General features: G+C 49.5%; 3 protein-coding genes across 6 annotated transcripts; 1 reads left to right on the top strand and 2 right to left on the bottom strand.

The window, feature by feature from the left end:
• Positions 1–1233: 1233 nt before the first annotated feature.
• On the bottom strand, positions 1234–8253 carry PSMB1 (proteasome 20S subunit beta 1). The gene is made up of 6 exons (XM_009935365.2): positions 7866–8253; positions 6642–6749; positions 5132–5213; positions 4560–4689; positions 2857–2963; positions 1234–1507 (listed from the first exon to the last, which is right to left on the bottom strand). Exons 1-6 carry the CDS (start codon positions 7964–7966, stop codon positions 1322–1324), a joined length of 714 nt encoding a protein of 237 aa, XP_009933667.2. The 5' UTR covers positions 7967–8253; the 3' UTR covers positions 1234–1321.
• A 54-nt stretch (positions 8254–8307) lies between these two features.
• TBP (TATA-box binding protein) lies at positions 8308–19242 on the top strand. 4 transcript variants are annotated; one of them, XM_075412010.1, is made up of 9 exons: positions 8313–8406; positions 9467–9615; positions 9955–10198; positions 11417–11754; positions 13108–13195; positions 15523–15614; positions 16802–16969; positions 17594–17688; positions 18571–19242. In XM_075412010.1, exons 3-9 carry the CDS (start codon positions 10145–10147, stop codon positions 18648–18650), a joined length of 915 nt encoding a protein of 304 aa, XP_075268125.1. In that variant the 5' UTR covers positions 8313–8406; positions 9467–9615; positions 9955–10144; the 3' UTR covers positions 18651–19242. The 4 variants fall into 4 exon arrangements, with proteins under 4 accessions (XP_075268142.1, XP_075268125.1, XP_075268143.1 ...); XM_075412027.1 differs by lacking the exon at positions 9467–9615 and having other exon boundaries at positions 8308–8406; XM_075412028.1 differs by lacking the exon at positions 9467–9615 and having other exon boundaries at positions 8349–8389.
• Positions 19243–21154: 1912 nt separating this feature from the next.
• On the bottom strand, positions 21155–27328 carry PDCD2 (programmed cell death 2). The gene is made up of 6 exons (XM_075412031.1): positions 27034–27328; positions 26709–26960; positions 24627–24812; positions 23582–23697; positions 22237–22353; positions 21155–21546 (listed from the first exon to the last, which is right to left on the bottom strand). Exons 1-6 carry the CDS (start codon positions 27323–27325, stop codon positions 21376–21378), a joined length of 1134 nt encoding a protein of 377 aa, XP_075268146.1. The 5' UTR covers positions 27326–27328; the 3' UTR covers positions 21155–21375.
• Between the last annotated feature and the right edge of the window lie 83 nt (positions 27329–27411).

The following is a 27411-nucleotide window of genomic DNA, read 5'->3' on the forward strand; positions in this document are numbered from 1 at the left end:
AAGGGCAGCGAGGTTGGGAAGGGGTCTGGAGAACAAGTCTGCTGAGGAGCAGCTGAGGGAGCTGGGGCTGTTCAGTCTGGAGAAGAGGAGGCTGAGGGGGGACCTCCTCGCTCTCTACAGCTCCCTGAAAGGAGGGTGTAGTGAGGCAGGTGTTGGTCTCTTCTCCCAAGTAACCAGCGATAGGACAAGAGGCAATGGCCTCAAGTCATGTCAGGCGAGGTTCAGATTGGACATTAGGAAAAATGTCTTCACTGCAAGAGTGGTCAGGCATTGGACCAGGCTGCCCAGGGCAGTGGTGGAGTCCCCATCCCTGGAGGGGTTCAAAAAACGTGTGGATGTGGCACTTTGGGACATAGTTTAGTGGTGGACTTGGCAGCGCTAGGTTTACCTGACGATCTTAAGGTCTTTTCCAACCTTAGTGATTCTATGATTCTTTATGTCCTTTTCCAAATAGCTACGGACTGCGCAAGGATTCCTGGGCAAGAGATTAATTTGCCCTTGACGATGCAGCTCTGCTTTCTGAAGGTCCAAGTACTCCAGCCAATCTCCAGGAGCGCGGTACAGCCCATCAAACAGTCTTCCTTGATTCAACTTCCCCAAGAACCCTAAGCATCCGCAGGGCTAACAAACCCTCCAGGCATGAACCAGCACCCAGGAATCTCCACACAAAGTTATTTTCCATCAGCAGGCAGAAAAAGGTGATGCTTCAGACTTTGGACGTTAACCAAATAGAAACACGCAGAGGTAGGCCCAGACGCAGCGTCCAGGACCAAGCTCTGGAAGGTGCTGTTTCACATTCTTCCCTCTTGCACAGAGAAATCGGTCTCAGGTGACTCATGTATAAAGTCTCTGCCAGTAAGTACAGAGAGGTCCAATGCCAAGAGAGCACGTCAGAAATACCAAGGAGAAGACAGGAAAAGCGAGCTATGAGGTACAGCAGGAGCACCAGAAACGCTTTTCTCACTAAACCAAGGCTGAACTAAAAGATTTATCAGCAAAGCTGGCAAATCTAATTTATCAAGGTTACACCCTGCCATGCTGTAGCATAAGGGACTGCAAGAAAGGGATTAAATCGACACTGGAAGTGGAATAACCAACAGGTTAAGATGAGACAAACCAAACTGACTCTTAACACTTAGCTTCATCCTTACCACAAACTGCTCTGCTGAAGAGAGTTTTCTAAGAAACACTGTCACTTCCAACAAAGACAGAAAATATTCAGCACTACAGCAGTTGAACTTCCTGAAAAAGTTTAATAAGACAAATGTCTTAATACAGGTAAATTGTACACCATCGATTACGTGTTTATGAGTGAACTGAATTAGTCTTTTCGCAATTGGACAGTTTCCTCTTTAATGCCGTCTTTTGTGACGACGCAGATCTTGAGTGCATCCCCGGTGTACACGTCTCTCTCAGCGGCAGAAATAAAGACGTCTTTCACCAGCTGCAAAGCCTTTTCCAGGGTCAGAGGAACGTGTTCCACATTTTGCATGTTCTTGAAGCCAATCTAAGGAGAGATGAAAACGCGTTTGAGAGGAAGCATGTTCCAGCTGGGGTGAAAGCTGTTTCAATCTGTGCACTAGAATGAGCAGATTTCGACAACTTCAGAAGAAGAAATGGTTGGTCTGGCTTCGAAACCCAAAGCTGGCAAAAACATTCCTCCGCACAGCTTACAGCTGCAAGGTCAGAACTTTGCCAGGGCCGCTCCTCTTACAGAAGTAACTGGAGGCAGATCCCGTCCAAGCAAACACAGCTCCTCCCACCCACTCAGCATACACCAGATCGCACTGAGCATTCCGATCTGATCTGATGTTTCAGCAGCTTCCCACGGGGTTAGCAGCATCAGAACTGCACACAAGCCTTTTCTCCAGTCGTTCTGTAGTCAGGAACACTTCTTGAAATAAAATACTTGCAACCACATCTAGAATTCAACAACAGCAATCTATATTGGAGCATTAACTGGTCCTATTAAATAGCGTATTTTAGCTGATAAACTGAAGTGTCTGCTTAAGCATCAGAACTGGAAAACGAGGGCGAAGAGTCAGTCACTTTGCCTCAAACTCATAAGCCATAAAAAGGTAAGTTTATTTTCTTTAGCTAATGAAGTTCAAAGTAAGTCAAAGTTGAGAAACTGGAGGGTTCTTTTTAAAAAAAAAAAAAAAAATTCTTTTCCTTTCTCAGCTGGTAAGAACCAAGAGCGATTATTGCTTTTTTAAGTACAAAAGTGGTGTTGACATCAGGCTCAACTGACTAAACAATACCAACACCAATACCTGAGAATAACATGCTTTGGTATTTCTGTCATTCAACAATTAACAGCTTCAATTAAACATGAAAATATTCTTCCAGTATTTTTAGACAGATTTAACTGAGTAAGTTCCCAGCAGCTTTATGTAAGAACATTCTTAGAAAATCATGAATGGCTTGTACAAAACTTCAGAATTTTATCCAACTGTATGTTACATGATGAAATGTATTATACACACCTACTAATTCTGTCTTCTTAACTTAGTATTATTTAACGCTAAGTAACAGGCGTATTTACATTATCAGCCAGGGGAAAACCAGCTTCTACGGCAAACAACTTCCCAACTAAAACATTCACCTGTATTTTAAACAGGCAATCCATTGTTTGCAGCATATGAAAAACCTGAACAGATTCTAAAGCAACACTTCCAGATTTCTCCTGAGAAGGCAGAGCCCCACAATTTGTGAAGTGATAGATCAGCAGTCCTAGCTATAACACATTTGAAGTAATACTCCCCAAAAGTAAAGCTACATTAATTTGAATGTCACAAATGTTTACCAATTATAAAAATCAAAAACCAAACAAAAGCAGAGAGAGAACCATTTTACCTGGTTATCAAGCAAGGGCTGCAGCATGGCACTCGCTGATCCACCTGCCTTGAAAGAATCTCTCTGGTACGAGCCTACCGGATCAAAGCTATACACTGCTCCCTTCCCTAAAGGGGGGAGAAAAAAAAAATAATCTGTAATCACAATCCAGAAAGATTTTCACTACTGATAAGGATTTGCATCAGCAATTGGCTCTCTCCATAAGCCCTGTCTGGAGTACCACAAATCCCAGCAAACTTTTACCTAACAATACAGCAGAGGGTTCAGCCAATGCTCTGTACCCCAGGCTCACCGTGGCTGTGGCCTGGTACTGTGTGTGAGCTTATCTTCAATACTGAAGCTATACGCACGCTCTCACAGATGTTCTCTGCAGTACTTACCACAGGGAAAGCACTGATGCAGAATGATCAACGCAGGAGAACGTGCTAGAGCGCAGCGCTGCGGTGAGCTCTGCTGGTTGTAAAGCCCGCACCAAGAGGCAGTTCAGCCACCGCTCCTGGATGACGTATTTTGACCAATACGGTTCTTTAACTACCTCAGAGAGCGTGCTTGGATGCCTTGGCATCCCCTTCGCAGGGATGATGCTCTCGCCTCTTACACACCTCGCTCTGAATCCAGGTCAGGCTGTGCACAGCTTCTTAGCCTGCTCCAACACCAGAGATGCAGACACACCGCAGCTCTGAAGCGTCAGGATTTGATGAGGACAAAACGCAGCACCTGGCCAAGCGCACCCCTTCCCTTCAGGCAGGCTGCCCCCCAGCTAATAACCCCCAGCTAATAAAAACCCCCAGTGCAGCACGGACAGGTGCCCTGATAAAGCTACCAGAGATCCAGAACGTAACACGAAATCAACACAAATCAGTCTTGCTGGACCCACATTAAGGCCATGCAGGCAAACCTGCACTCTGATTCTTACCAAGTGCTTACCAACAGCACCCTTATGATTTGAGATTTACCATTATGCAGGGCAGACTACTCCCCTTCCAGACTCCACAGAGCGCAGACACGTCTTAACAAGACTGGGAAAGCAGTATAACTTCATGCTAAGAACAAACTGCAGGGAATGGTTGAAATTATCCAAAACAAGCCCACCTCTGAGCTCCTGCTCAAAGCCACAGAACACAGCATTTCAGCAACTCAGCCACATCATTGGACAATAGCCCAGCAAGTCCTGGAAGGGCTGCACGCTAAACTACAGCTTCCACGTAGAAGTCACGATTTTCATTAGAGGTTAGCTAAACATTTTTAAATCTCTTTGTAGAAACCTGTCTCTAGAGTAAAACTTCATAGTTAATAACCTCTACCACACTCATAGGCCTGAGTAAATATATACAACTCTATGCTAACATCTCCTTCAAAGACACAATTAAGAAATCCAGCAAAGCTGCTACAAAGCGTTCCAGTCTAAAGCATCAGAGGTAAGCGATGTCAGGAGATTTCACTTGTCATCAAATAATGATAACACAGTTTTCAGACTTTCAGACATTCGGAAATGGAAGATCCAGCTAGTGGCAGAAAATAGGAAACAAGTCAGATGCATAATACGCATTTGACCTGCGTAAGTACCACAATGCCTAAAGGTACGTGGTAGGAACAGGAAGACAAACTTTGTCATTCCATCAGTACACACGAGATGTAAAAGGACAGCTATTCACCCACAGAAGTTTAGCTCCTCTTTTCTTCATTTTTGTTTAAAGTCCTACCTTCTTCATCAAGTCCACCAATGATGTTGTAAACGTAGTACGGAAAGAAACGTCGAGAATACAGAATTGTAGACAGCATCGCTGCAATAGCCCCAGTGGTCATGGTCTTGTTATTGGAATGCTTGTACATCTGCAAACAGGACCACATGTTCAAGATGAAAGTCAAATGCTAAATTTTACACTCAATCAGAATTACATTTTCTGTAACCTCACTACAGAAGAGTCTGACGCCACACAAGATTAAGTAGTATGATTACTGAAAACACACTGGTCTAAAAGTAAAGCCTTCTTACAAGCCAAAAATTAACATTTCTGCAAAGTTTTGCAAAGAACAGATGTTGCCTCTCTAACATTACCCTCTCCAGCTCTTCCATCCTTTAAATTTGTGATGTTACGCTTAGTAAGAACACAGCATCAATTTCCCCTGCCTGATCCTTCACTAGCAATTCAGCCACAGTTATGATAGAAACAGGTGAAGAAAACCAGTGAAAATTGTATTTAAAACATATCATACTATCGGTCTCATATGCAGTACTAAGAATGTAAGTTTCTAAATACAGTGAGTTGCCTACCTTTAATCTCGCTTCAATAATTTTAGTAAGGGTAAGGCAGTCACCATGGAAACCACTGCACCCAATGACCGTTCGTTCTGTTCTGTAAAATGTAAAGTTTTGTTGTGATTTTAGATTTAGTGTGAACTACACCACTTTCCTACACAGTAGATTATTGTGAAAACACCAAATGTACTTTCAGTTTCTCTAACACTATCAGAAACAGTTGTTTTTAACGCAGTATCAGATATTTTGTGTGTAAAAGGTAACTGCGACCTACATCTTGGAGAGGACTCACCAAGTGCAGGACCACGCAGATGTGTCTCTTCACTGACTTCCACAGCAAGACCGAGAAAAATAAATTCTTGATTTCTTCACGCACCCCTAACCCTAGCTATCACCATTCAGCCTTGCTCCAGGATCCGTTCCGAGACAGGGAGCCCGTGACATCCTATCTCTCAGCCCAGTTTTACTCCCTCTGGGCAGAGGACCGCGTTATGATTGTGGGATGGTTATCTAACATTCACGCTGCAGGTGGTTTTCTGTGTCAACACAACAGAAGTCATCCGGCTGCGGACACGTCGTAGAACGTTAGCTCTTTGCTCAGTTTCAAAGCGTTTCATGAACACTAATTACAAGAACCCACGTTTGAAATTTAAATTCCAGTAAATTGGTGAGAGTCTACAAACACTCACACATACTTGCAGACCAACAGAAAGCAGTCACTCAGAAAACAATTTAGATTGAAACCTTCTCTCAGCCTGTCCCTAGAATTACACAAAGCCATCACGTGCTGTATGCAGACTGCGCCACAGAGATTTCCGTTCAGACAGCGTCAAAGATACAGCAAGCAGTTAGCCAGGAAGTTCATATGATCTTGTGTCATCAATCAAAAAAAAAAAGAAATACACTTTAAAAAAAAAAGTTTACATAGCTGATGGCAAGCCTACTTGGGAAGCACCTGCTACGGTCAACAGAACGCAAACAATATGTATTTTTTACACCAAGGGGATGCTAGGTGAGTCAAGGTAAGCACACAATGAGCATAAAAAGTTCAATAACGGCACACCTGACAGATCTACCTCTCCTAAACAAACACCTCTTCGAAGTGCCAGACGGTTGGCTAGAGACACACAGCACATCTGGCAGCAGTGGGCACACCTGCGTACCAACACCGGGTGTCCTAACGCAGCAGAACAAGTTACTACAGGATTAAGTCTTGCTACAGCTAAGACAAAAGTACTTCTCACCAGCCAGCCAAAAAACCCACCTAGCTTCCATTAAACCTTGCATCGTGCTAAAAACGTTCTGTTAGCAGCTAACTTCAAGAGCACACAAGAATTCTGGCTGTGTTTACATCACATCTTGCACCACAGCAAGTGTCACCATGGCTCCAAAATCACTTTTGTTACTATCCTTTTTTCCTGAGAATTCTGCTTAAAGGAAGCTACAGGTCATTCCAGGCAGGTGACGTGCTCATCAATACAAAAGATCTTTCACCTGCCTCAATTCTTAGAAGATCTGGACTTACAGTTTGTAGCATTTTGGGCTGTCCCGGCAGTGAATTGCATAACCTTCACTCAGTCGTGTGTCCGAGGCAACGATAGAAAAGTCTTCTCCAGCAATCGCCAACACAGTCCTTAAAAGAGAGCATTCACACAAGCGTGACTCAGCACAAATATTTTCTTCGGCAACAGAGGAACTGACGAGAGAGCAGTTCCATACCCAGACTCCTGTTTTGTCAAGCATCTCATATTCCTGTTTCCCACTACGCCCACCCCCACATGTGCCTCCAGGCTGGAAGAAGAAGACACCAGACACCCTGAAGAGGTATGTATGTGATTCTTTGCTTTGACTGCATGGAAACAAAGAAGTAAAAAATAAAATTAAAAAAAAACTGCATGGAAACTTGGTAAAACAGTTTCTATACCAGGCAAGAACCAGCCTTAATGGACCAGCAATTTTAGATGCCTGCTAATGAAAGCTCGACCCTTCTGAAAGAGTTTGGCTCTGCGAACAACAACACTCCAGCCAAGTACTAAGCGTCAGTATCACTGCACTTTAATTATCATCACTTCTTTAATCTGATCGTATCCTATGTCATTTGCTTCCAAACAACTAGTTTTTTGATTGCCACACGTGTGTTACCGTTAAGTAATACCCTGGTTTGGGTTAAACCATGACAAGTAACAAACAGATGTTCTTTAAAGAGCAGTCAGGCATTATAAAAAAACGAAAAAAGAAAAATCTAATACTACTATCCTGGCCAGATCCTGTCAGCGTGCATCTGTAAAACATCACCTGCTTTCACCAGTTATGAGAAGTCACAGGTTTAAAAGCCGGTAAGATGACCATTACCCAAGTCGCCTGAGCCACCAGCTATGAAGAACCCCGCAGGGAAGAGAACATTCTCATTGTGACTCATACATGTTCAGGGAGCCCGAGCGTGCCAGCAGCCACATGGACACGGCAGAACACCCCGAAGAGTCGCGGGGACCGGGGGGATGCTCAGCCCAGGGCAAGGCCGAGCCCAGCTCTCCCCCCGCGCTGCCCCAGCCACCCCTTCTCCACAGAAAGGTACTCGCAGGGGGAGTCAAGCCCTCACAGAGAGCCGGGGGAGGGGGGAGAAGCAAGAGGAGGAAGACGCAGCCCTAATACCACTCTCCTCAGGCCCTCCCCGGGAAGGGGGTACCTCAGGCCCTCCCCGGGAAGGGGGTACCTCAGCCCGCACCATCCCCGGCCCGCGCCTCCTCACCCTCCGTTAAAGGTGTAGGGCGAGAAGCGGCCCTGCACGGGCGCGCCGAGCTCGCAGCCCGCCTCGGGCCTGGGGTCCGCGTAAGCGACGGTAGACAACATCCCGGCCGCCGGGCCCGCTGCTGTCTCACGGTAAAATGGCGGCCGCGGGGCCGGAAGTGGCGACGCGCCGCTCTAGGAGGGCGGCGGCCTCGTCTCGTTTGCTCTGGAGGACGTCGGGCCCCGTTGGGCCCAGTTCCCGCTCCCCCCGGGGCGGGCCCAGGGCTGCGCTGAGGTGATCGAGGACACTCCCCCTCCCCGCCCCCGCCCCCCGCGTTGGAGCAGGCGGGGAGCGCCCCGCGGGAGCGGGTCACCGGCGGGAAGGGCGACAGGCCCTGCGCCCTCACCCAAGATGGCGGCGGCGGGGGGGAGGCGGGTGAGAGGCGGTAGTGACGCGCTCGGGACGCGCCGGCGGCGCGGGCGTGGGGCGCAGCTCGGCTCCGGCGGGCGCTGGCCGTGCGGCGGGGCGGCACCGGGGAGCGGCAGGTACCGGGCACCTCCAGGTACCGGGCACCGCCCGCCTCTCCCCCCCCTCCTTCCCCAGCTCCTCACCCGGGCGGGGCCGCGATGGCGCGGGTCGGGCCTGCAGGGCTGGGGCCCTCCGGGGCGGCCTGCACGGCGGGCTGGGGGGAGGGGTGCTCCGGTGCTTCCCGGTGTGAGGGCGGGCGGGGGGCGGCGCGGGGGACGGGGAGGGCTTGCCTGGCGCCGGAGCGGGGCCTGCCCGAGCGGCGCCGAGCGCTGGGGCCGGGGGCGCGGGGGGGGTCCGGGGCCTTCCCCGGGGGCTCAGGCCTCGGTTCCCTCGGGGGGGGGGGGGGGCGGCCGGGGCCTTCCCCGGGGGCTCAGGCCTCTCTTCCTTCGGGGGGGGATGGTCAGGCTTCTGATTGACCCCCCCACTCCAATCTCCAAGCTGTAAAACCTGGATGCTCTGTTCGATGCCTCCAGAGGGGGTAAAAATAAGAATATTTTATAGTCGCGGGGGCAAAAAAGCATGGCTTTTCAGCTGCGGTGTAAATATTAATGTAAATCTGAGCTCTCATGCCTTAAATAAACAAAAAAGTAAAGGCTGAAGAAGCTTTCTTCAGATTTTGAGGTGGGCTGCCTCTTGCTTAAAAATTACCTTGAGTCTTTCTAAAACCTGGATGCTCTGTTCAGTGCATCCAGAGAGGGTAAAGATAATCAGATTTTATAGTCGGGGGGGGCAAAAAAGCATGGCTTTTCAGCTGCGGTGTAAATATTAATGTAAATCTGAGCTCTCATGCCTTAAATAAACAAGAAAATAAAGGGTGAAGAAGCTTTCTTCAGATTTTGAGGTGGGCTGCCTCTTGCCTAGAAATTACCGTGAGTCTTTGTGGGCAATAGGTACCTCGTTAAGAAAGCTGTAAATTACTGGAAACATGTTTGATATCAGGGCGTAATGTTTAAATTCTCCACTTGTGTTGTCGATTTCCACAAGACAGAAACAGAGATACAGTTAAAAAAAACCCCAAACCACGCGTACGTTTCATTTTTGCACCTGAAAGTGGCTTTCGCAGATTTCTTTTTTTCTCATAATTGTTGTTTGAGATGTGGTAGTGCCTCGTTTTGTGGAAGCGGAAGGAAGAGAAGGTTTCCTAGTTCTGATTTCGCCACTGATGCTTTTCCCTAGAAGAAAAAATAGTTTGGGAAGCCCAGGCCTTAAAATTGCCAGGAAGAGACTTGGAAGCAATGTGTCGGTAAGCTCGTGGGTTAGCAGTCAGTGGGAACCGATTCTAAAAAAAAAAAAAAAAATCAGCGCTTTTCCAGCGAAAGCAAAGCTTGGCGTAGGATGAGCGTGGGCAGCTGGAGCCGTTTGTGCAGGAGGGCTGGGTTAGACGGAGGCCTTGGGCAGAAGCACGCTGCAGCCGTCCTGCAGAGCGTGCCTGGAAAAGGTGGTTTTTGGGGACTCTGCGTCTGTGAACGTTCTCACGTCTGTTTGTGCGTGGGCAAATCTTACCTGACTCAGCAGCTGATACATTTGCTTTTGGGTTTGTGTTTAAGTATTATTCTCAAGATACTGCTTTTTCTCTTTCCAGGCTTTGATTAGTATTTTAGACTCGTAGCACACGTTTCTCTGGAGCTGATGTTTTCCTAACGCTTCCAGCTTGGCTGAAAAAGCTACTTTGCTGGAATGTTTTAACGGGTTGAAGACCCTCTAGGATTTGAAGTTCATTTAAATTAGTTGAAGGAAAGACTTCTGGCCTCGTCAGAGAAATAACTGGAATCATGGATCAGAACAACAGCTTGCCACCCTACGCTCAAGGCTTAGCCTCCCCTCAGGTGAGAATAAATGATTTAATATGCAACTGTGATGTGAATTTCTTTGTGAAAGTGTTTTCTGTTTCTTGCATGTAACTTCAGGTTTTTTGTTTGCAGATCTGAAAAATTCTGCTAGGTGTAGAATAATACAAGGACAAAGCAGGATTTTAAACCCATCAATTTGTATATTGAGTGGTGTAAGAAACGTGCAGATACATGGCATTCCCTGAAGTTGAAACATGACTGACAAGTTGGAAACACTAATTTAATACTAATATTAATTTAATTTAAACTAGAATCGTAGAATCGTTAAGGTTGGAAAAGACCTCTAAGACTGTCAAGTCCAACTAACTTGTACGTAATGGACTGTGGCTGTGCTGTGGACGCAGTTGGTACGATGGGCACGGTCTTTGTTCAAACAATTGCACGTTAAATTGTGGGTCACAGTTGAGACAGGCTTGCAAGGTAGCGTGAGAAGCGTGTCAGCATCGCTGGCTGGAGATGAGCAATGCTAGAACTGACAGATCCCTCGTGGTAATCCCAGAATGGTTGGGGTTGGAAGGGACCTCTGTGGGTCACCCAGTCCAACCCCCTGCCGAAGCAGGGTCACCCAGAGCAGGCTGCACAGGACCTTGTCCAGGCGGGTCTGGAATATCTCCAGAGAAGGAGACTCCACAGCCCCTCTGGGCAGCCTGGGCCAGGGCTCCGTCACCCTCAGATTGAAGAAGTTCTTCCTCACATTCAGCTGGAACTTCCTCTGCTTCAGTTTGTGCCCCTTGCCCCTTGTCCTGTCACTGGGCACCAGTGGAAAGAGTCTGGTCCCATCCTCCTGACACCCACCCTACAGATATTTACAGGCATTTCGAAGGTCCCCTCGCAGCCTTCTCTTCTCCAGGCTGAACAAGCCCAGCTCCCTCAGCCTCTCCTCGTAGGAGAGATGCTCCAGTCCCCTCACCATCCTCGTAGCCCTCCGCTGGACTCTCTCCAGTAGCTCTTCGTCTTTTTGAACTGGGGAGCCCAGAACTGGACACAGTACTCCAGATGGGTAATATTTTATTCTACAGAAGAACTGCATTTCCAAGGGCTTTCCGTTTTTCGCGAGTTACTACTATATGCCTCAGGTTTTAGATGGTCAACTTACATTGATTTATTTTTAGATGACTGCTGCAATCTTTTTCTCTTAAAAACAAAATGGAGTCAACAGGATCTGTGGTTTCTGTTCTGTGCTTTCTTCTCCAGGGTGCAATGACTCCAGGAATTCCAATTTTTAGCCCGATGATGCCGTATGGCACGGGACTGACCCCGCAGCCTGTCCAGAGCACCAACAGTCTGTCCATCCTAGAGGAACAACAGCGGCAGCAGCAGCAGCAGCAGCAGCAAGCAGCGCAGCAATCTACATCGCAGCAAGCGACGCAGGGAACGTCTGGTCAAACCCCCCAGCTCTTCCACTCACAGACTCTTACCACAGCCCCTTTACCGGGAACCACACCTCTGTACCCCTCTCCGATGACTCCGATGACGCCAATAACTCCGGCAACACCGGCGTCCGAGAGCTCTGGGATCGTGCCGCAGCTCCAGTGAGTGTCCCACGCGTTCGTGCAGCCTGTCCTTTCTCAGACAGCCCTTTGAAGACTTAGGACCAAAGCCGCAGCGGGAATTGGGTGCTGCATTTTGGCACGAAGGGAGGCCCTGAGAATTTGTGGGTCTCGTCTAGCGATATGACTAATTTGTCTTTTATTTTAGCTTCGTTACCGCTTAGTAGTATAAACAGTTTCTTAGTGATTGATTAACACACATCTTTTAGGCATGCCAGCAGAGGATGTTATCTATGTCTTCATTTAGCAGCGTTGTAACTTTTACCTCTGTGCACTTTAGGAGTTCACCATGCTTTAGCGATAGAGTAGGCTGGGTTGGTAAGCAAGAATATTCAAAATATGTATACCTGGAAACATTTTCTCATCTGTAATTTACCGGATACTTGTGACCTGTGCACGGAAAAGCAAATAGCTCCACCTCACTGTGCGCAGAATTTTCTTGGTGAGGTGTTAAAGCAGAACACAGAAACGGTCACAGCTGAAAGGGAGTTGGAAGGGTAGAGAGGAGGGGACTGGCTGCTTGTCTAGGAGCCGGACCTGAGCTGTACTGAATATTCCATGTTCCCTTTTCTGTTTCATGGCTACAGCTGAGTTTGTGATAAGGGGCGAAAAAAAACCCTAGAACTAGTCCTAGGTTTAGGTATCAAAGTATTGTCACTGAACTTTCATTTTAAAGAGATTTCTACAGGAATTTGTGGAAGGCGCAAAGAGAAATGGTTGATAACGTGAGTTTTGCAGCAGTTCCTAGTATTTAATTTTTTTTCCCTATTGAGGACCTTTAGATTTCAGGGTTTTCCCACAAAACAAGTTTCCAAGAACATTTTGCATCTAGGAACTTCTCTCAAACTTCCTAGAGACCTGCTTTCCTATCGCCTGGCAATGGGTTTACCTCCTGGGTCATTCCCACTCGGTCCTCCACCTCTTCTTCCTCCAGGCAGGGCACACCGAGGGACATCTCGGGTGGTGCTACTGCTGCCTCATTTTCTCCTGTTTCCAGCACCTTCCCTGGTGGTGGTGGGGGCTCTCAGCGTCAAGAATTTTTCCTGCCAAACCGCAGGAGAGATTCTTCTCGTGAGACACTCTTCATCGTAGCTGGCCGATAAGGAGGAATCGGCAATCGTCCCTCGACTGCCTTACAGAAGGAGGTTCTTGAGCCAAAACACTGCTCAGTGCTCCTGTCAGGAGGAAAGGTGTCATTCAAACTCACTTGGATAAATACAATTAAAAGAAAAACACAAAAAGACCCAAGTAAAATTAATCAGGCACATTTAAAAATGAGGAGGACGCATGAATTCTTTATCGTCTTTTTAATGTATTTCTCTGAACTGTCTTCAGGAATATTGTGTCCACGGTGAATCTTGGCTGCAAACTCGACCTAAAAACTATTGCGCTTCGTGCCCGAAATGCTGAATATAATCCCAAGGTAAGAGAAATGTGTTCAGAGTTCATCCTATAACAGATACATCAGAGGCACAGGTTGTGGGTGTAGTTTGCTGGAAGAGATTGAAAAACCTTCCTACTATAGACACAGCTTTATACTGTAGTTAAAAAAGAAACCTTTAATAAACTTAGAGCATTCTGTCAAACTAGTAAAAAGCATTTTTATTCGTGATGTAGCTGTGTTTTACACCAGATTGGAATTTGGTAGTTTTGGAAAGAACACAGCGTGTTTAGGAAGAACCTAACCAACAGTGTTAATACACTGGCCAAGGGTTTTGCTGCTACTCACATGAGGGTGTTTGCTCACCGCGCTCAGAAAGTTCCTTTTTCACATTATTGTGAAATATCTGATGCTGGAGTCTCGTTGCCTGTCTCCCAACCAGGAGAAGGGAAGGAAGGATTCAGCTTCTGGGCTCCTGCCAGAGCCACGGTTGTTCGATACACGCCGTGGCTTCCTCCACCTGGCCGTTCCCCTGGAATTCTTGTGGTCGCGGCGCAGTCACTGGGTTTTTTACAGTCGTGCTTCCCCTCTGAGCTCTTTTCCTTCATGTTGTCCCCCAGCACTCCTGCTGTCTCCTTCCTCCCGATGGCTAGGTTTGGTGGAACAGCAAAATAAAATTGTTTTGTTTTTTTTCATGTCAACTTCTAAGTTGCCTGCCACTTCTAAACAGCGGTTTGTTAAACCATGGGCTATTTTTTTTTAGCTTAGGAAACTTTGAACAACGGCAGAGGACCTGGAGCGTTCAGTCAAGAAAATTACAACACATCATTTTTTCACACGAGTGGCTCCTCTTGGAAGTGTTATCTTTGCAGCCACAGTAGATGGACACAGTTTCTAATACAAGTTTAGAAGCTGTGTCACTGAATTGGCTTCAGTTCTCCTGTGCTGGGCGGGTTTGGTTTGGTTTTGCTTCAGTATTTGGGATTTTGCTACAGTTTACCTGAACTCTGCGCTCTCTATTACAAAGCACGCGTGCAGGCGTATGACAGCTGTTACTGTAGGTTTAGATCAGTGGTTTCTGTAGGTTTAGATCAGTGGTGCTGTTACACAATTGCACGTGAGTAAGATTTCGGTGCAGCAAGAATCTCAGCATGCTGTGGTGACTCTTACGGCAGCGGTGGGCGGCTCTGTAAAACTGAAGGCAGGAATAATCAATAACGCAGTGCTGTTTTCCACCGCGGGTAGAAGGAAGGGTTGCCTGACGCACTCCTGACTTCTAGTCAGCACGTTCCTCTATCAAAGAAAGATGTTGCTTGGCTGCATTATTTAAGCCGTGGTTTGACAAATGGGCTGTTAGGCAGCCCACGCTGCCGCCGCCCTGGTTATGTCAGCAGAACGGTTCGTGGGACTGCGCCGTGAGCTGCTCCGAGTTAAATAGAGCGGGCAAACAGGGGTCGGCGTGTGCACCCGCCCACATCAGTTTCTAGGATCTCTTGCTTCAAGAGCTTAAGAGTATTTGGAGATCACAGAATGGTCGGGGTTGGAAGGGACCTCTGTGGGTCACCCAGTCCAGCCCCCTGCCGAAGCAGGGTCACCCACAGCAGGCTGCACAGGACCTTGTCCAGGCGGGTCTGGAATATCTCCAGAGAAGGAGACTCCACAGCCCCTCTGGGCAGCCTGGGCCAGGGCTCCGTCACCCTCAGAGGGAAGAAGTTCTTCCTCCTGTTCAGCTGGAACTTCCTCTGCTTCAGTTTGTGCCCGTTGCCCCTTGTCCTGTCGCTGGGCACCACTGAAAAGAGTCTGGATGCAGGCAGAGATGTTACAGCGCTTGCAGTGAACAGCGAGAGCTGGCCGGGCTGCCGTGTGCCGCTGGGGTAGTTGAGGTGACTTCTGCTGGTGCAGAGCTTGGGTCTCCAGCCGTTCTGTTGGCTGGTGGCGTAACGGTGTCCAGTATGTGAAGACAGCAGAAGCAAAACATCGTAAACTATTTGCAGCTAGGTATTCTTCCGTCCTGCTTATAACAGATCAGATATCAAGACAGGGAGGAAATTATTTCAGATTGTCTCCGTTGCTTTGTTGCACGTTGGCATTATTTGTGTGCTGCCTATGCAGTATGGAGGGGTGAGCTTAGTAGAACAGGAGTGCAGTGGTGAATGTCCCTCCTGTCTGACCGTGCCTCTCAGCCTGTGCGTTTGAAGCTGCTCACGGTTTAAGCACTTCGAGTAAATTTTGAGTGATACATAGGTACGTTTTTGAACTTAGTATTTCTTCGCAATACTGTATAACTTGCTACTTAGATTATGCAAATTTGGTTTTAATGTAACGATTGCAGCAATATATCACTAATAGTCTCAACGCTCACCTTTCAGCGTTTTGCTGCTGTCATTATGAGAATAAGAGAACCACGTACTACGGCGCTGATTTTCAGCTCCGGAAAAATGGTGTGCACAGGAGCAAAAAGGTATGCTTAGGCATTTCCAGCAAACTCATTGAGGCTGTCTTTTCTCTTGTACCATGATGCTTTAGCAGTAGTATTATTTGCATACGGCGTTTGTATATATACAGCAAAGTTGTACAGGTACAGCTAAGGTTGTTTCCCAGTTATTTCAAATAGATTAATACACGTTTCTACGCAAAATGTCTTTTCGTGACTGAAAGGACCTCCCTACAAAAGGGGAAATGGTAGTTCTGTTTCTGAAGCTCTTTCATACAGTCTGAGAAACTGGCTTGCGGAGGTTGTTATACTCACTTTTTTGGCTTTGCAGTTACCTATTTTTTTCCTAGTAACCAAAAAATTTCAGTGACTGTGCACTGGAACTGCTTAAACTGTAGGGGCGGTGGCAGGGGAAGAGTAATGTTATATTCGAATAGTTTCATTCATTACAGGCCAAGAACTCTCAAGTCTCTGCTCCCTGTAGCCTGATCTGTTCTTAACATGTTCACTGAAGCGTAAGAATTGAAAACTAAACGTAAGTTTAACTCCAGGTGGGCAGGAGGGAAGTTCTGCTCTGAAGAAGTCTGTTAGGAATCCAGAAGGAATGAGCCAAGGAGCAGGGCTGAGTGAGAGCGAGCTGTCCCGGAAACGCTTTCGCTGCCCGGTGACGCTGGAAGTTCAAGTTGTCTGGCTCTGCATTAGGAGCAACCCGATCCTCAGCTCTTTACAAAACGGAAGCAAACCCAGTTCTGCAACAGCGTGTAAGGCCACACAGTTGTGTTAAACCCAGGCTGGAGTGCCTGGGCCGAATCAAGCAGAGGATTTCAGCAGTTCACAGATTTTTATAGAAATATGCGTTTTCTAGCAGTAGTAGTTCAAAGCTGTCGTACACCAAAAACTTAAGAAACAGTTTTCCTGTCTCATTAGAGTGACTCAGGCCAATATTTTAAAAGAGCAAAACATGTGGAGTTATCATTTACTGTTTCTGCCCCATGAACAGTGAGTACAACATTAATAGTGTTCAGGATCCTAGTGCCAAAATTGGCACCGAAACCAGTGCTAGTTGTTTATTTTGGATGTAAAAATTTTGCATGTGACCTTCCCCCCCCCCCAACACAGACTTTTTTCCCAGTTAAATATTTGTGGTTAATGCTGTTTGCTTCAAGTAATGCTTAGCTGAGGAAATAATAATGGATATACTTTTCTCACTCCAGTGAAGAGCAGTCTAGGCTGGCAGCAAGGAAGTATGCAAGAGTTGTTCAGAAGCTGGGGTTTCCTGCAAAATTTTTGGATTTTAAAATTCAGAACATGGTGGGCAGCTGTGATGTAAAATTTCCCATCAGACTAGAAGGATTGGTACTCACGCACCAGCAGTTCAGCAGGTAAGAAAAGGCTTATTTATCACAGAATAACAGAATCACAGAATAGTAGGGGTTGGAAGGGACCTCTGTGGGTCACCCAGTCCAACCCCCTGCCAAAGCAGGGTCACCTACAGCAGGCTGTAGAGGACCTTGTCCAGGCGGGGCTTGAATATCTCCAGAGAGAAGGAGACTCCACAACCTCCCTGGGCAGCCTGTTCCAGTGCTCCGTCACCCTCAGAGGGAAGAAGTTCTTCCTCCTGTTCAGATGGAACTTCCTGTGCCTCAGTTTGTGCCCATCGCCCCTTGTCCTGTCACTGGGCACCACTGAAAAGAGCTTGGCCCCATCCTCCTGACACCCACCCTTCAGATATTTATAAGCATGTTTTGTTCTTGCTGCGTCTTGACTAGCTTAGAGCCCTCTCTTCAGACTGTTCCCTTGCACCAGAGGGGAAACTGCATCCGTGTTCCACTGCTGCTCTGCCTCAGGTGCAGCTGAGGTTGCCCAGTATGGACCATTGCACCGATCTTCGCCGCTGCTCTCCCCAAATTCCAGCAAAGTCTGCGTCTGCTCTGCCCGTTCCTGCAGATGAAAGGCTGGAACGTGTGTCTGCGAGCAGGTCTAAACACTGTCTCTCTTCTCTGCAGCTACGAGCCAGAATTGTTCCCTGGCTTAATCTACAGAATGATCAAGCCAAGAATTGTTCTGCTTATTTTTGTTTCGGGAAAAGTGGTTTTAACTGGTAAGTGAAGTCCAAACCCTACTCCGGTAGGTTTAGGCTGCGTGATGGAGAATGCATGACGATACCAGACGTGTGTGAGCTGCGAGGTTCTTCCCCGTAGAGAAGACAGCCCTGAGACCGACCCGGTAGCGCAGTCTGCTGCGCAGGGGAAGGCACGAAGCGAACCACGCGTTTGGCTAAATCCATGTGTCGGCAGTGGTCGTGAATCCTCATCAAGCGTGCACACAAACAGCTCTAAGAGCGCTGGTGATGTTTCCGGCGAAATCCAGAAGTCTGTTTCGGTGTGCTGGGTGCGCGTGACTGCGCTAGCTGCTCTCTGACAGCTCGGCTGGAGGCTGCTGCCCTTCCCCTGTGCACGAGCAGCCGCAGCGAGGGAGATGCCCCAGCTCTGGGACCTCCTCAGCCTCGGGCGCTCCGCCCGCACCCTGCCCTTTCCCCTCGCGCTGAGTAAAACCCCGCGAGACTCGCAGGCGGAAGGTGGAGCGTGTCCCCGCAGCGCGGCACGCCGTCGCCCCGCCAGCGGTCTCCATCGCCAGACGTTCACGCTCAAAACCAGCTCCCCCAGTTAGGCCTTTGGGCGGAAACGCCCTACAGGGCTGCGCTTTGCGTTGGGTCTCCTGTGGAAATGGTGCGTAGAAAAGTGCTGTTTGCAAGTAGAGCATAAACACGAGGATACTGAGGAAAGTTTTACCAGTTAGCAGGATAAGCTGAAGGCCAATAACGTATGCTTTATATGAAATGTGTATTAAAAGATAGTAAAAATAGGTGTTTATGGACATGCGTAGGTTTTCTATAGAGTCGCATTCAAATAAACATTCTAAAAGCTAAAATTAAGTATTTGGTGAAAGGTATACACTAACTTAATCGCCTCCCTTTTCCTAGGTGCGAAAGTACGAGCAGAAATCTATGAAGCGTTTGAAAACATCTATCCTATTTTAAAGGGATTCCGAAAGACAACGTAACAGTTCCGACGCCTTTCAGCGAAATCGGGGGTCTCTTTTAAAAGGTATTGGGTATGGCACAGCAGTAACGAGAGACGGACTTGAAGCGAAGCTGCACCACCAGGACTCGGACTCCTTCCCAGCCAGTGCCTCCTTCCCCCATCCTCGAGGGGAACTGCGTTCTTGATTACGTCTACTGAGTTACTGTGAGTTGCTTTACTGGGCTGTGCCTGGAGCAGCCCCTCCGAGTTTTATTTATATCCTAGCTTTTAAATAGTTTTAATGCCAGTTCTACGAATAAAAAATCCATAAGTTGGTTTAGAAGACAAATGCAACTGTGTCACCCGAGTGTATAAACCACTGAAATTGCCATGTATATAAGTTTTAACTTCCTTCCATGAGACCACGGTTTTTATAATTTTCAGAACTTGAGCTTTTAAATTTTTTCAATTTTAAATTTCTTTCGTGCCAGACACATTCCCTCTTTCCAGTATTAAGCAAGACAGAATAAATTTATTAATGAAAATGGCTCACTGTACATATATATATAATATATACCTTCCTTCTCTTTCCTCCTTCAGCTCCACATGTACAATAAACCCTCTTTATACAACTGTGGGAACTGTCTTAATGAATTTTAAAATTACCCAGCTGGTAGAGCGAAATATATTGAAAACTTTTTTTTTTTTTTAATATAATCTGGGTTTTTCAGTAGCAAATGCGTTACTGTAAGTGGCTTGTGTTTGTGAGAGAATCGTACCAGTGCTCTGGCTCGCTTGCCGGCAGTCGCGTCCCTGGCGCCGTCTGGCTTGAGCGTCTCTCGTCCGTTAGAGCAGAAGAGGTGACTGGCTCAAGAAGTTTGTCCTGGAGCGTGTGCTGCCTCGTGTTCAACAGAGGGGATTTGTGCGAGTCTTAAATAGCTGCACTTGGCTGAACTGACACAAAAGATCCCTGCGTAGCTTCTTGAGTTCCTTTACGTTACTACTTTTGTATTTTACCGGCTACGACAGTCTCACTATATTAGTGTTCCTGTAAAATGTCCAGGCCCTTCCGACCAGAGTCAGCGTGTACATAATCTTCCTCTGAACTGTGCTTGAAGCTTAATGGGCTGAGAACTAAAAATAAACTTTTTTTTTTTCTCCAGTGAATTTCCAGTAATAGTAACCTCCTTTCTATGGCTTGCACGTTCTTTCAAACAGCTTTTATCTAAAACTAACCCAGGTGCAACCACGGTCTGTATTTACGAAGCCGGCGTTTCATTCCAGACAGAAGGAGGTTTTGGCTGGCTTTGCTCCCGCTCTGTTTGCAAATCCCGAGTGACCTCGCTGCTCAGCCTGCGCTGCTCCCCCTCGCAGTGCCCTACGCCGGTGTTCCGCCATTTCAATGCCTGGTGTCACTGCTCTCGCCGTAAAGCTGCTGTTCGCGGCGTAAGCTCCAGATACGCGCAGGCCGCCGCGCCCTCGGTGCCACGCCGCTCCGCACCGTGAGCCCCGCTGGGCGGGGGGCCCTGCTTGTGCTGGACCCTGAGCCGTTACCGCTGGCTGGCGCAACTCTCGGCTCCGGGAGAGCCCGGGGCAGCTGGGGGATGGTTTTCAGGAAAAATCAGTCAAGCTGTAGTACAGTCACCTCAGGTGCTGTTTGCTGCTCCATCCCACCTATCAGGGCTTAAAACTACCCCTTTAGAAATCAAGTTCTGCCATGACTGAGCAGCTTAAAGCATTCCCTGCCTGCTCACTTTGAGTATTTCCAACATCTACATTGGAAATTTAGATTCTAAATTTCCAAAACATCTAAAAAAACCCAACAGTCGGCCTAGGGCTTTCAGAAAAATCGCCTTCAGAACCCCGGGTGAGCAGGCAGCAATGGTTTGAGCACGAGAAGGGAGTACCTAACTGAAGCAAATTCTATATCGAGGCACAAAAGTGAAGCCTTGCATTTTCTGCGAGCGTAGCTGTATCCCCAGGAGCAGTTCCTGCTGGATTTGCTGCCGTGGCTGATGATGGTTTCGTTTTCTCTCGCCTCAGCTGTATGGCAGTCAAATCTCAGAAGAATCCCTGCAGGGGGTACGTATTTCTCAACTTCACCAGAGGACGGGCTTTGGGTACAATTCAGCTTCACAACGTGCTGCTGCAGGCAGTGACAAGGCAAACACGTTCTGGTGGGGCTGGCTCGGGTTAAACCCCCTCCGCACCAGACAGTCCCATGCGGAAGGAGTTTAACTCGGTTAATGAAGTCAGATAAAACAATTCTTGTGCGTTTTATCTTGAATAACCCCTCGATCAGAGTGTGTAACAACTGCCAAGTGAAGTTCAGCGTACCTTTGGAGAAAGAGAAGTGGATTTAAGTCCCACAGTGAAAGGCCACGCAGCTTCGCCTCGGCCCTGCCTTCTGTGCACCTCCCGAGCACAGGCGCTCGAACCCGCAGCAGGCTGCTTCTCCCTGGGAATTAACGGCGGGCAGCACAAAGAAAACCCTGTCAGACAACAATCTGAAGTTCAGTCGCCAGCAAATGATACTTCCACCAATCCAAAGACATTTAATCTTTATTTAAACATTCAGAACTGAGAAGTGAACGGAATTCACTGAACCAATGCATCTGGCTGCTCCACCAGGTTGAAGCGGAGCAGAAGAGAGAGGCTGCCGAGGCGTGCAGGTCCGTCGTCGTTACGAGATCGGTATCAGCGACTTCAGTCCCGTGACCTGCTTGCTAGGGGCAGAGGTGCACTGAAACAAGGCACTGCTCTGTTTAGGCGATTCGGATAGAGCTTGCAGAGAAGTCTTGTTTCCATATGAACTCCTCCAGGTACTCGCTGCCCTCGCCGCAGCTGTCGGCGCACGTGTACACCACCAGCGTTCCCCAGTCGATGCTCTCCCCGAGGCTGTCAACCTGAAGGTGGTTCAGGAGCTGTGGCATAATCTTCAAGGAAAAACAAGGGTTTAGAGGCAGGCCACGGCTCTCTAACTTCTCCTCCATCTCCTCCCCGAGAAAGGTCCTGCCTTTATGTTCTCTTACTCCAAAATCCTAACCCAAGCTACCGAGTGACACGGCAGCTCCGATAAAACCCGTTTGGAATTCCCCAAACCAGGCAGCAGATGCCCAGGGAATCAAAGACGTGGCCCTACTTTTTTCATCTCTAGAAGTTTCATTTGACTAAGTGTTGCCCGATTTGTAAGCCGCCTTCCCTTTGAAATTATCTTCATAACTATGTTTTGTCTTTGTGTGAGATGAATTCACCATAGGTGTGCTGCTAGCATTCTGAATTCTACAGCTGAGGACTTCCAGCCAGCCTTACTTCCAATTCACAGCGTGAAGGCCTTTTTTTATTTTAAAAAATACACAATACCAGACTCCTGTCACTTAAGACATGGTTCCATAGTCACAAGTGCACCATTTTATGGATGGTGCAAATTATCCAATGGTAACCTACCTTGTAGATGTGAAAGTCTTACAGGGAAGAGCAGTTCCAACAGTAAATAAGGGCTCTCTGCGACTTAGTTTGTAGCAACTTCAACTACCTTGCTCTGATTACAAGCCAACGCCTACACAGTTGGAACCTGTTAAGGCTGAACTTCATTACCTGTATTATCTTCAAATGGATCTACATACCTGGAATTCAAAAATCCTTTTGGCACCACATAAACAATTTGGAATATCATTTTCTTCGGGAATATTTTCACCTGACACCCAGATCGGGCCTTCTCCTCCTCTGCAGTATCTGATAATCTGAAATAGAGCAGAAGTTTAAATTCTCAAGACCATCTTTCATCTTGGTATAAAGTGGGTATTTACTGACACGGGCAAAGCCGTAAGATGGTGCAGAAAAAGGTCACTTCCTTGAAGTAACACCCACGGCAAAGCCTGCACCCACGGCAAAGCCTATTAGTTGCAAGCGCAGTATTCCAAATAAGACAGGTCCTTTTTCTTAATTATTTGAATCATGGAAGTGTTCATACAGCATTTTTTTCAATGATCCAGGGATAAATTGAAGCGATTTGTATTTCTGGGTCTCTTAATTAGAGAAATACTAGCCGAGGTATTTTATAGCCTTGAGATGGAGGAGGAGCACCCTGATAATTAGCACGTGGAAGCGTACAGAAAAGTCAGGAACGCGACCCAGCGCTCTCTGTTTGCAGTTCTGCACCTAACTGCACGGGCACGGTCCGAGGAGGAGGGACTTTCAGACATTCCTGTCCTTTGTTGTTCCGTTTCTATCCCAAACATCCACGCAGCAAATCGGGCACTGTCAGCAAGAGGACGCCTGTGCAGATCAGTCAGGATGGAGATAGTCAGAGAGGGAAGCAGAGGAGGGAACAGCCTCAAAGCCTCCTACTTTCTGGGTGTGCACCTTAACCCCTCAGCTACCAGGTACGACATGGAGAGAATTCCTCCTGCCTCCACCACTTCCATGGATTTAGGCCTGTGTTTCCCCCGAATGGAACCGGGAACCATGTTTTTGTTTGACAGTGTGGCTTTTTTTAGCCTCTTATGTTGGCAAGAAATAGCACGGAGGGAGATACCCGTTTTAAACACTTGAAATTCTAAAGCCATCGCTAATTTCTTCCGCCTTAAAAAAAGCCAAACGACCCCCAGTTCTGGTTCTGCCGAGGAGGAAAGCCAACAGGGCCAAAGGCTGGGCAAGAGCGCAGCGGTTCACAGAACCACGTCGCAGCACAGCAGGTCCTTCCCCACCGCGCTGGCCTCGGCGCCCCTGGGCCTTCTCACCCTGACCAGTTTCTCCTGGAGATGGATGAGCAGGTGGAAAGTTCTTACTTCAGCAGGGATCAATTTCTGCACGTAAGGCAGACGAGGGTATGCTGGCGAAGGTGTGGGGAGGATGAGGAGGCATCCTCATCGCCATTTCTAACCAGACGTGCAAAAGGCTGCAAATACTCTGCAGGTGCAGGACGCTGGGCCAGAACCTGCAAGCCCTAAGGCTGCCCCATCTTCTGACCTGCTCTGGTTCGGCAGCTACTCGCTCTTTGAACAAGCGGAAGATCTTGTCTTCTGCGGTCTCGTGTTTTGCCATTGCTTCCAATGTCTCTTCATCCAAGGACTGAAGTGCTTCACCTAAGCAAGGAAAAACAACCCCAAAGGTTACAGGCTGGTGCAGGGCAGCCCAAAATTAACAATATTGCACCTGGAAGTGCATTTTGCTCTTAAGAATCATTCCCGGCATAAATCGCTCTACGGCTTTTACTTTTTTTATTTTTGAGACAGGCTAAGATTCAGCCACACACAGACCCATTTACTAGCTTTAGCTGCATTTCGAACACAGATGTAGTACTGAAGCGCAGCAAAGGGCAGGAGTTCATCTACCACAGCTTATGGCTCCCAGCGGGCATCGCGGCGGAACCTTCCGACACCTGGCAGAGGCCAGCGGTGCCGCGCGTGCCAGGCGCCCGTTTCGGGCGCTGAAGAGCGCATCCGTCGCACGCCCGCACTCACACCAACGCTTGGCACCAGCGGCCTTCCCCTGCGACGCCAGCAACCCCCCGCCTCCCTCTGCGTGTGCAAGGCCGGCGTGGGGAGCTGCAAACGCAGCGAGAATGCAGGGGGGCGAGGGGGAAGGGCCCCGCGCGTCAGCTGCTTAATTCAAGGTCAGTTAAAATAGAGCAGTTTTCTTCTAGCACAGATTTGTTCAGTGTTTTCTGTAAATTAAGTTGAACGAAGTCAGGCCAAGACCATCTAGCTCAGCCTGCTGGTCCCAACAGCGCCGGTGCAGCAGCAGATGCTCAGGGCCCCGTTTCTCACCCCGGAGCTGCTCCTCGCCTGCGGAAGCACGCAGGGACACAGCACAGCTCCCAGCTGCCTGCGGCAACAGCCGCCTCAGCAGCTTGGTCAGCCTCTCCCCTAAAAGCAGCTTCTGTTATGGGATGCCTACAAAACACTCACACCACAAATGACTCTAGATTTGGCCTTTTGTCACCAGTAGTTAACAACAAACGCTTAAAAAATCACAGTATTTTGTATTTTAAAGACAGCATCTCATGTCTTACCTGCGCCACCTGTAGCTCTGAGCTCCTCTTGCTCTTCCGGGTCCTCTGATGTCTCCACAGCTCCTCCTTCCTCATCATGATCCACACTGCTGTCAGCGGGACATTCCGGCTCCTCGGGTTCTATTAAAATTTCATATTCTGGAAAAAGGAACTCATTATGCTCCGGAATGGCACCCGCGGAGTCATCTGCAAAAGAGAAAACAGATACCGCTTCACCACGCCATCTCGTACCACGTGTCCTCCTCCCCCGAAGCCGCACTGCAAACTACATGGCAGAAATACACTGCAACTGCCGTGGGGGTGACTTACATCGCCGCCAGACCCCGCACAAGCGACCTAAATCGCCCCCAGACCCCACGTAAAGATAGGCAAGATTTTATATCAAGGACAGTGGAAAGCTACAAGAGGTGATGCGTTGCTTGGAATCTCCGTAAATCCAAGAAACGTGGAAGACAGACCAAATGGCATCAGGAAGATGGGGCCAAACTCTTTCCAGTGGTGCCCAGCGACAGGACAAGGGGCAACGGGCACAAACTGAAGCAGAGGAAGTTCCAGCTGAACACGAGGAAGAACTTCTTCCCTCTGAGGGTGACGGAACCCTGGAGCAGGCTGCCCAGGGAGGTTGTGGAGTCTCCTTCTCTGGAGATATTCCAGACCCGCCTGGACGTGGTCCCATGCAGCCTGCTCTGGGTGACCCTGCTTGGGCAGGGGGTTGGACTGGGTGACCCACAGAGGTCCCTGCCAACCCCGACCATGCTGGGATTCTGTGAGCCACACTGTGAAAACCCAGGCCTGCAGCCTGCCAGCTCGGCGCAGCTCATCCCGACGAGCGCACGAGCCGAGCGCGCATCAGGGGCCCTGAGGCCGTGCCGTTTCTCTTACTTTTCGATCGCAAACCGAGTAGGCAAAGCTTCCACAAACCCATCGAGTGTCCTGTCGGAATTAACCACGCGCTAGTACACGTTTTGGGTTCCTGCTCTTTCAATTAAACGTTTCGAATGTCTGATCCGTAACTTCATTTGCACCAATGAAGTCCCTATGTTCTGATTATTTCTGCTCCCTACACAGTTTTTGGGACCAGCACCCCATGACGTATGACCAGAGGTACGTCGCGCACCCCAGGTTACACTGCCCCACGATTAATGTGATACTTCTGAGCGATAAAAAGATATCTTAAATGCTCTGTGCTCGTGTCTTTAACCACCGGCAAAGAAACGAGCGTAAGAGATGACAGAGAGGGAGAGGAGATGGCTTGAGAAGGGGATCTCAAACAGCGTGTGCATGGAAGCTCCTGAGAAGGCATCGCCTTCACAGAATCACAGCGTGGCAGGGGTTAGAAGGGACCTCTGGGGACCACCGGGGACCACCTAGTCCAACCCCCTGCCAAAGCAGGGTCACCCACAGCAGGCTGCACAGGACCGCGTCCAGATGGGTCTTGAATATCTCCAGAGAAGGAGACTCCACAGCCTCCCTGGGCAGCCTGGGCCAGGGCTCCATCACCCTCAGAGGGAAAAAGTTCTTCCTCATGTTCAGACGGAACTTCCTCTGCTTCAGTTTGTGCCCGTTGCCCCTTGTCCTGTCGCTGGGCACCACTGAAAAGAGCTTGGCCCCGTCCTCCTGACACCCACCCTTCAGATATTTACAGGCATTTATTAGGTCCCCTCACAGCCTTCTCTTCTCCAGGCTGAACAAGCCCAGCTCCCTCAGCCTCTCCTCGTAGGAGAGATGCTCCAGTCCCCTCACCATCCTCATAGCCCTCCGCTGGACTCTCTCCAGTAGCTCCTCATCTTTCTTGAACTGGGGAGCCCAGAACTGGACACAGGACTCCAGATGGGGCCTCCCCGGGGCAGAGCAGAGGGGGAACATCACAATTTATCCCGAAGCCTGCTTAAAAGCAGCCAGCGGAGGGAAAAGAAAAGAAAATAAAACCAAACCCCTGCTCTACGGCCTTCCAGCGGGCAGACAGAGGTCTCAGCAACGCGGCCCTCACGGCAGAGGAAGAGCAGCACCCGACGGCTCCCTCACAGACCGCCCACCCCGCTCCCTCAGCAGCCTGGCGGGGGGGGTCCCCCGGTCACGCACCGCCGGCAGCGCCCTGCCCGCAGGCCGCGCGGTGCCCCCGCCGCCAGTCCAGCGCCTGGTGCTCGGGCCCGCAGTAGGCGGCGCGGCGGCAGCGCCCGCAGCAGCGGGGCCCCAGGCAGCCGCAGACGCGGCAGAGCGCGGCGCCGCATCGGAGGGAGGAAGAGGCGGCCTCGGCGGGGCCCGGCGGCGGCTCCTCGGCGGGCGGCTCCTCGGGGTAGGTGTCGTTCCGCCGCGGCAGCTGGTTCCGGAACACTGCGGGGGGAGGCGGGGGTCAGCGGGGGGCGGCTGCCCTCAATCCCCCCCCCCCCCATCCCGCCCGCCTCACCGCAGAGCGGCCCCCGCGGGCCCGGCTGGCGGTAGCAGGCGGCGCCTCGGCAGGCGAAGACGAAGAGGGTGCGGTGGAAGGCGTCGGGGCGGCCGGGCAGCGGCGCGTAGAGCTGCAGCAGGAAGGCGGAGGGCTGCCGGCAGCGGGCGCAGCGCAGGGCGGAGGGACCCGGCAGCCCGGCCTCGCCCAGCCACGCCGGCCGGCCGCCCACCTTGCTGGGGAAGTGCGGGCTGCGCAGCCGCCAGGCGCCCGCCGGCTCCGCCGCGAAGCCCAGCTCCACGCCGGCCGCCATGCTGCCCCGCGCCGCCTGGCCCCGCCCGCAGAGGCAGCCGGGCCCCGCCCACCGCGCTCGCGGCCCCGCCCACCGCGCCCGCCCGG

The sequence above is a fragment of the Opisthocomus hoazin genome, chromosome 2 (assembly GCF_030867145.1).
Source record: "Opisthocomus hoazin isolate bOpiHoa1 chromosome 2, bOpiHoa1.hap1, whole genome shotgun sequence".
Taxonomy (NCBI): domain Eukaryota; kingdom Metazoa; phylum Chordata; class Aves; order Opisthocomiformes; family Opisthocomidae; genus Opisthocomus; species Opisthocomus hoazin.

Excerpts from the sequence above, each read along its gene's own strand:
- PDCD2 (XM_075412031.1), bottom strand. The coding sequence starts at position 27,325 with ATGGCGGCCGGCGTGGAGCTGGGCTTCGCGGCGGAGCCGGCGGGCGCC. Across the intron at positions 23,698-24,626 it reads CAGAGCTACAGGTGGCGCAG|GTGAAGCACTTCAGTCCTTG; the intron begins GTAAGACATGAG and ends TTCCTTGCTTAG. Across the intron at positions 22,354-23,581 it reads TAGCTGCCGAACCAGAGCAG|ATTATCAGATACTGCAGAGG; the intron begins GTCAGAAGATGG and ends GCTCTATTTCAG.
- PSMB1 (XM_009935365.2), bottom strand. The coding sequence starts at position 7,966 with ATGTTGTCTACCGTCGCTTACGCGGACCCCAGGCCCGAGGCGGGCTGC. Across the intron at positions 6,750-7,865 it reads CCCTACACCTTTAACGGAGG|GACTGTGTTGGCGATTGCTG; the intron begins GTGAGGAGGCGC and ends CTCTCTTTTAAG. Across the intron at positions 4,690-5,131 it reads TTATTGAAGCGAGATTAAAG|ATGTACAAGCATTCCAATAA; the intron begins GTAGGCAACTCA and ends TCCTGTTTGCAG.
- TBP (XM_075412027.1), top strand. The coding sequence starts at position 10,145 with ATGGATCAGAACAACAGCTTGCCACCCTACGCTCAAGGCTTAGCCTCC. Across the intron at positions 13,196-15,522 it reads ATGCTGAATATAATCCCAAG|CGTTTTGCTGCTGTCATTAT; the intron begins GTAAGAGAAATG and ends CTCACCTTTCAG. Across the intron at positions 15,615-16,801 it reads GTGTGCACAGGAGCAAAAAG|TGAAGAGCAGTCTAGGCTGG; the intron begins GTATGCTTAGGC and ends TTCTCACTCCAG.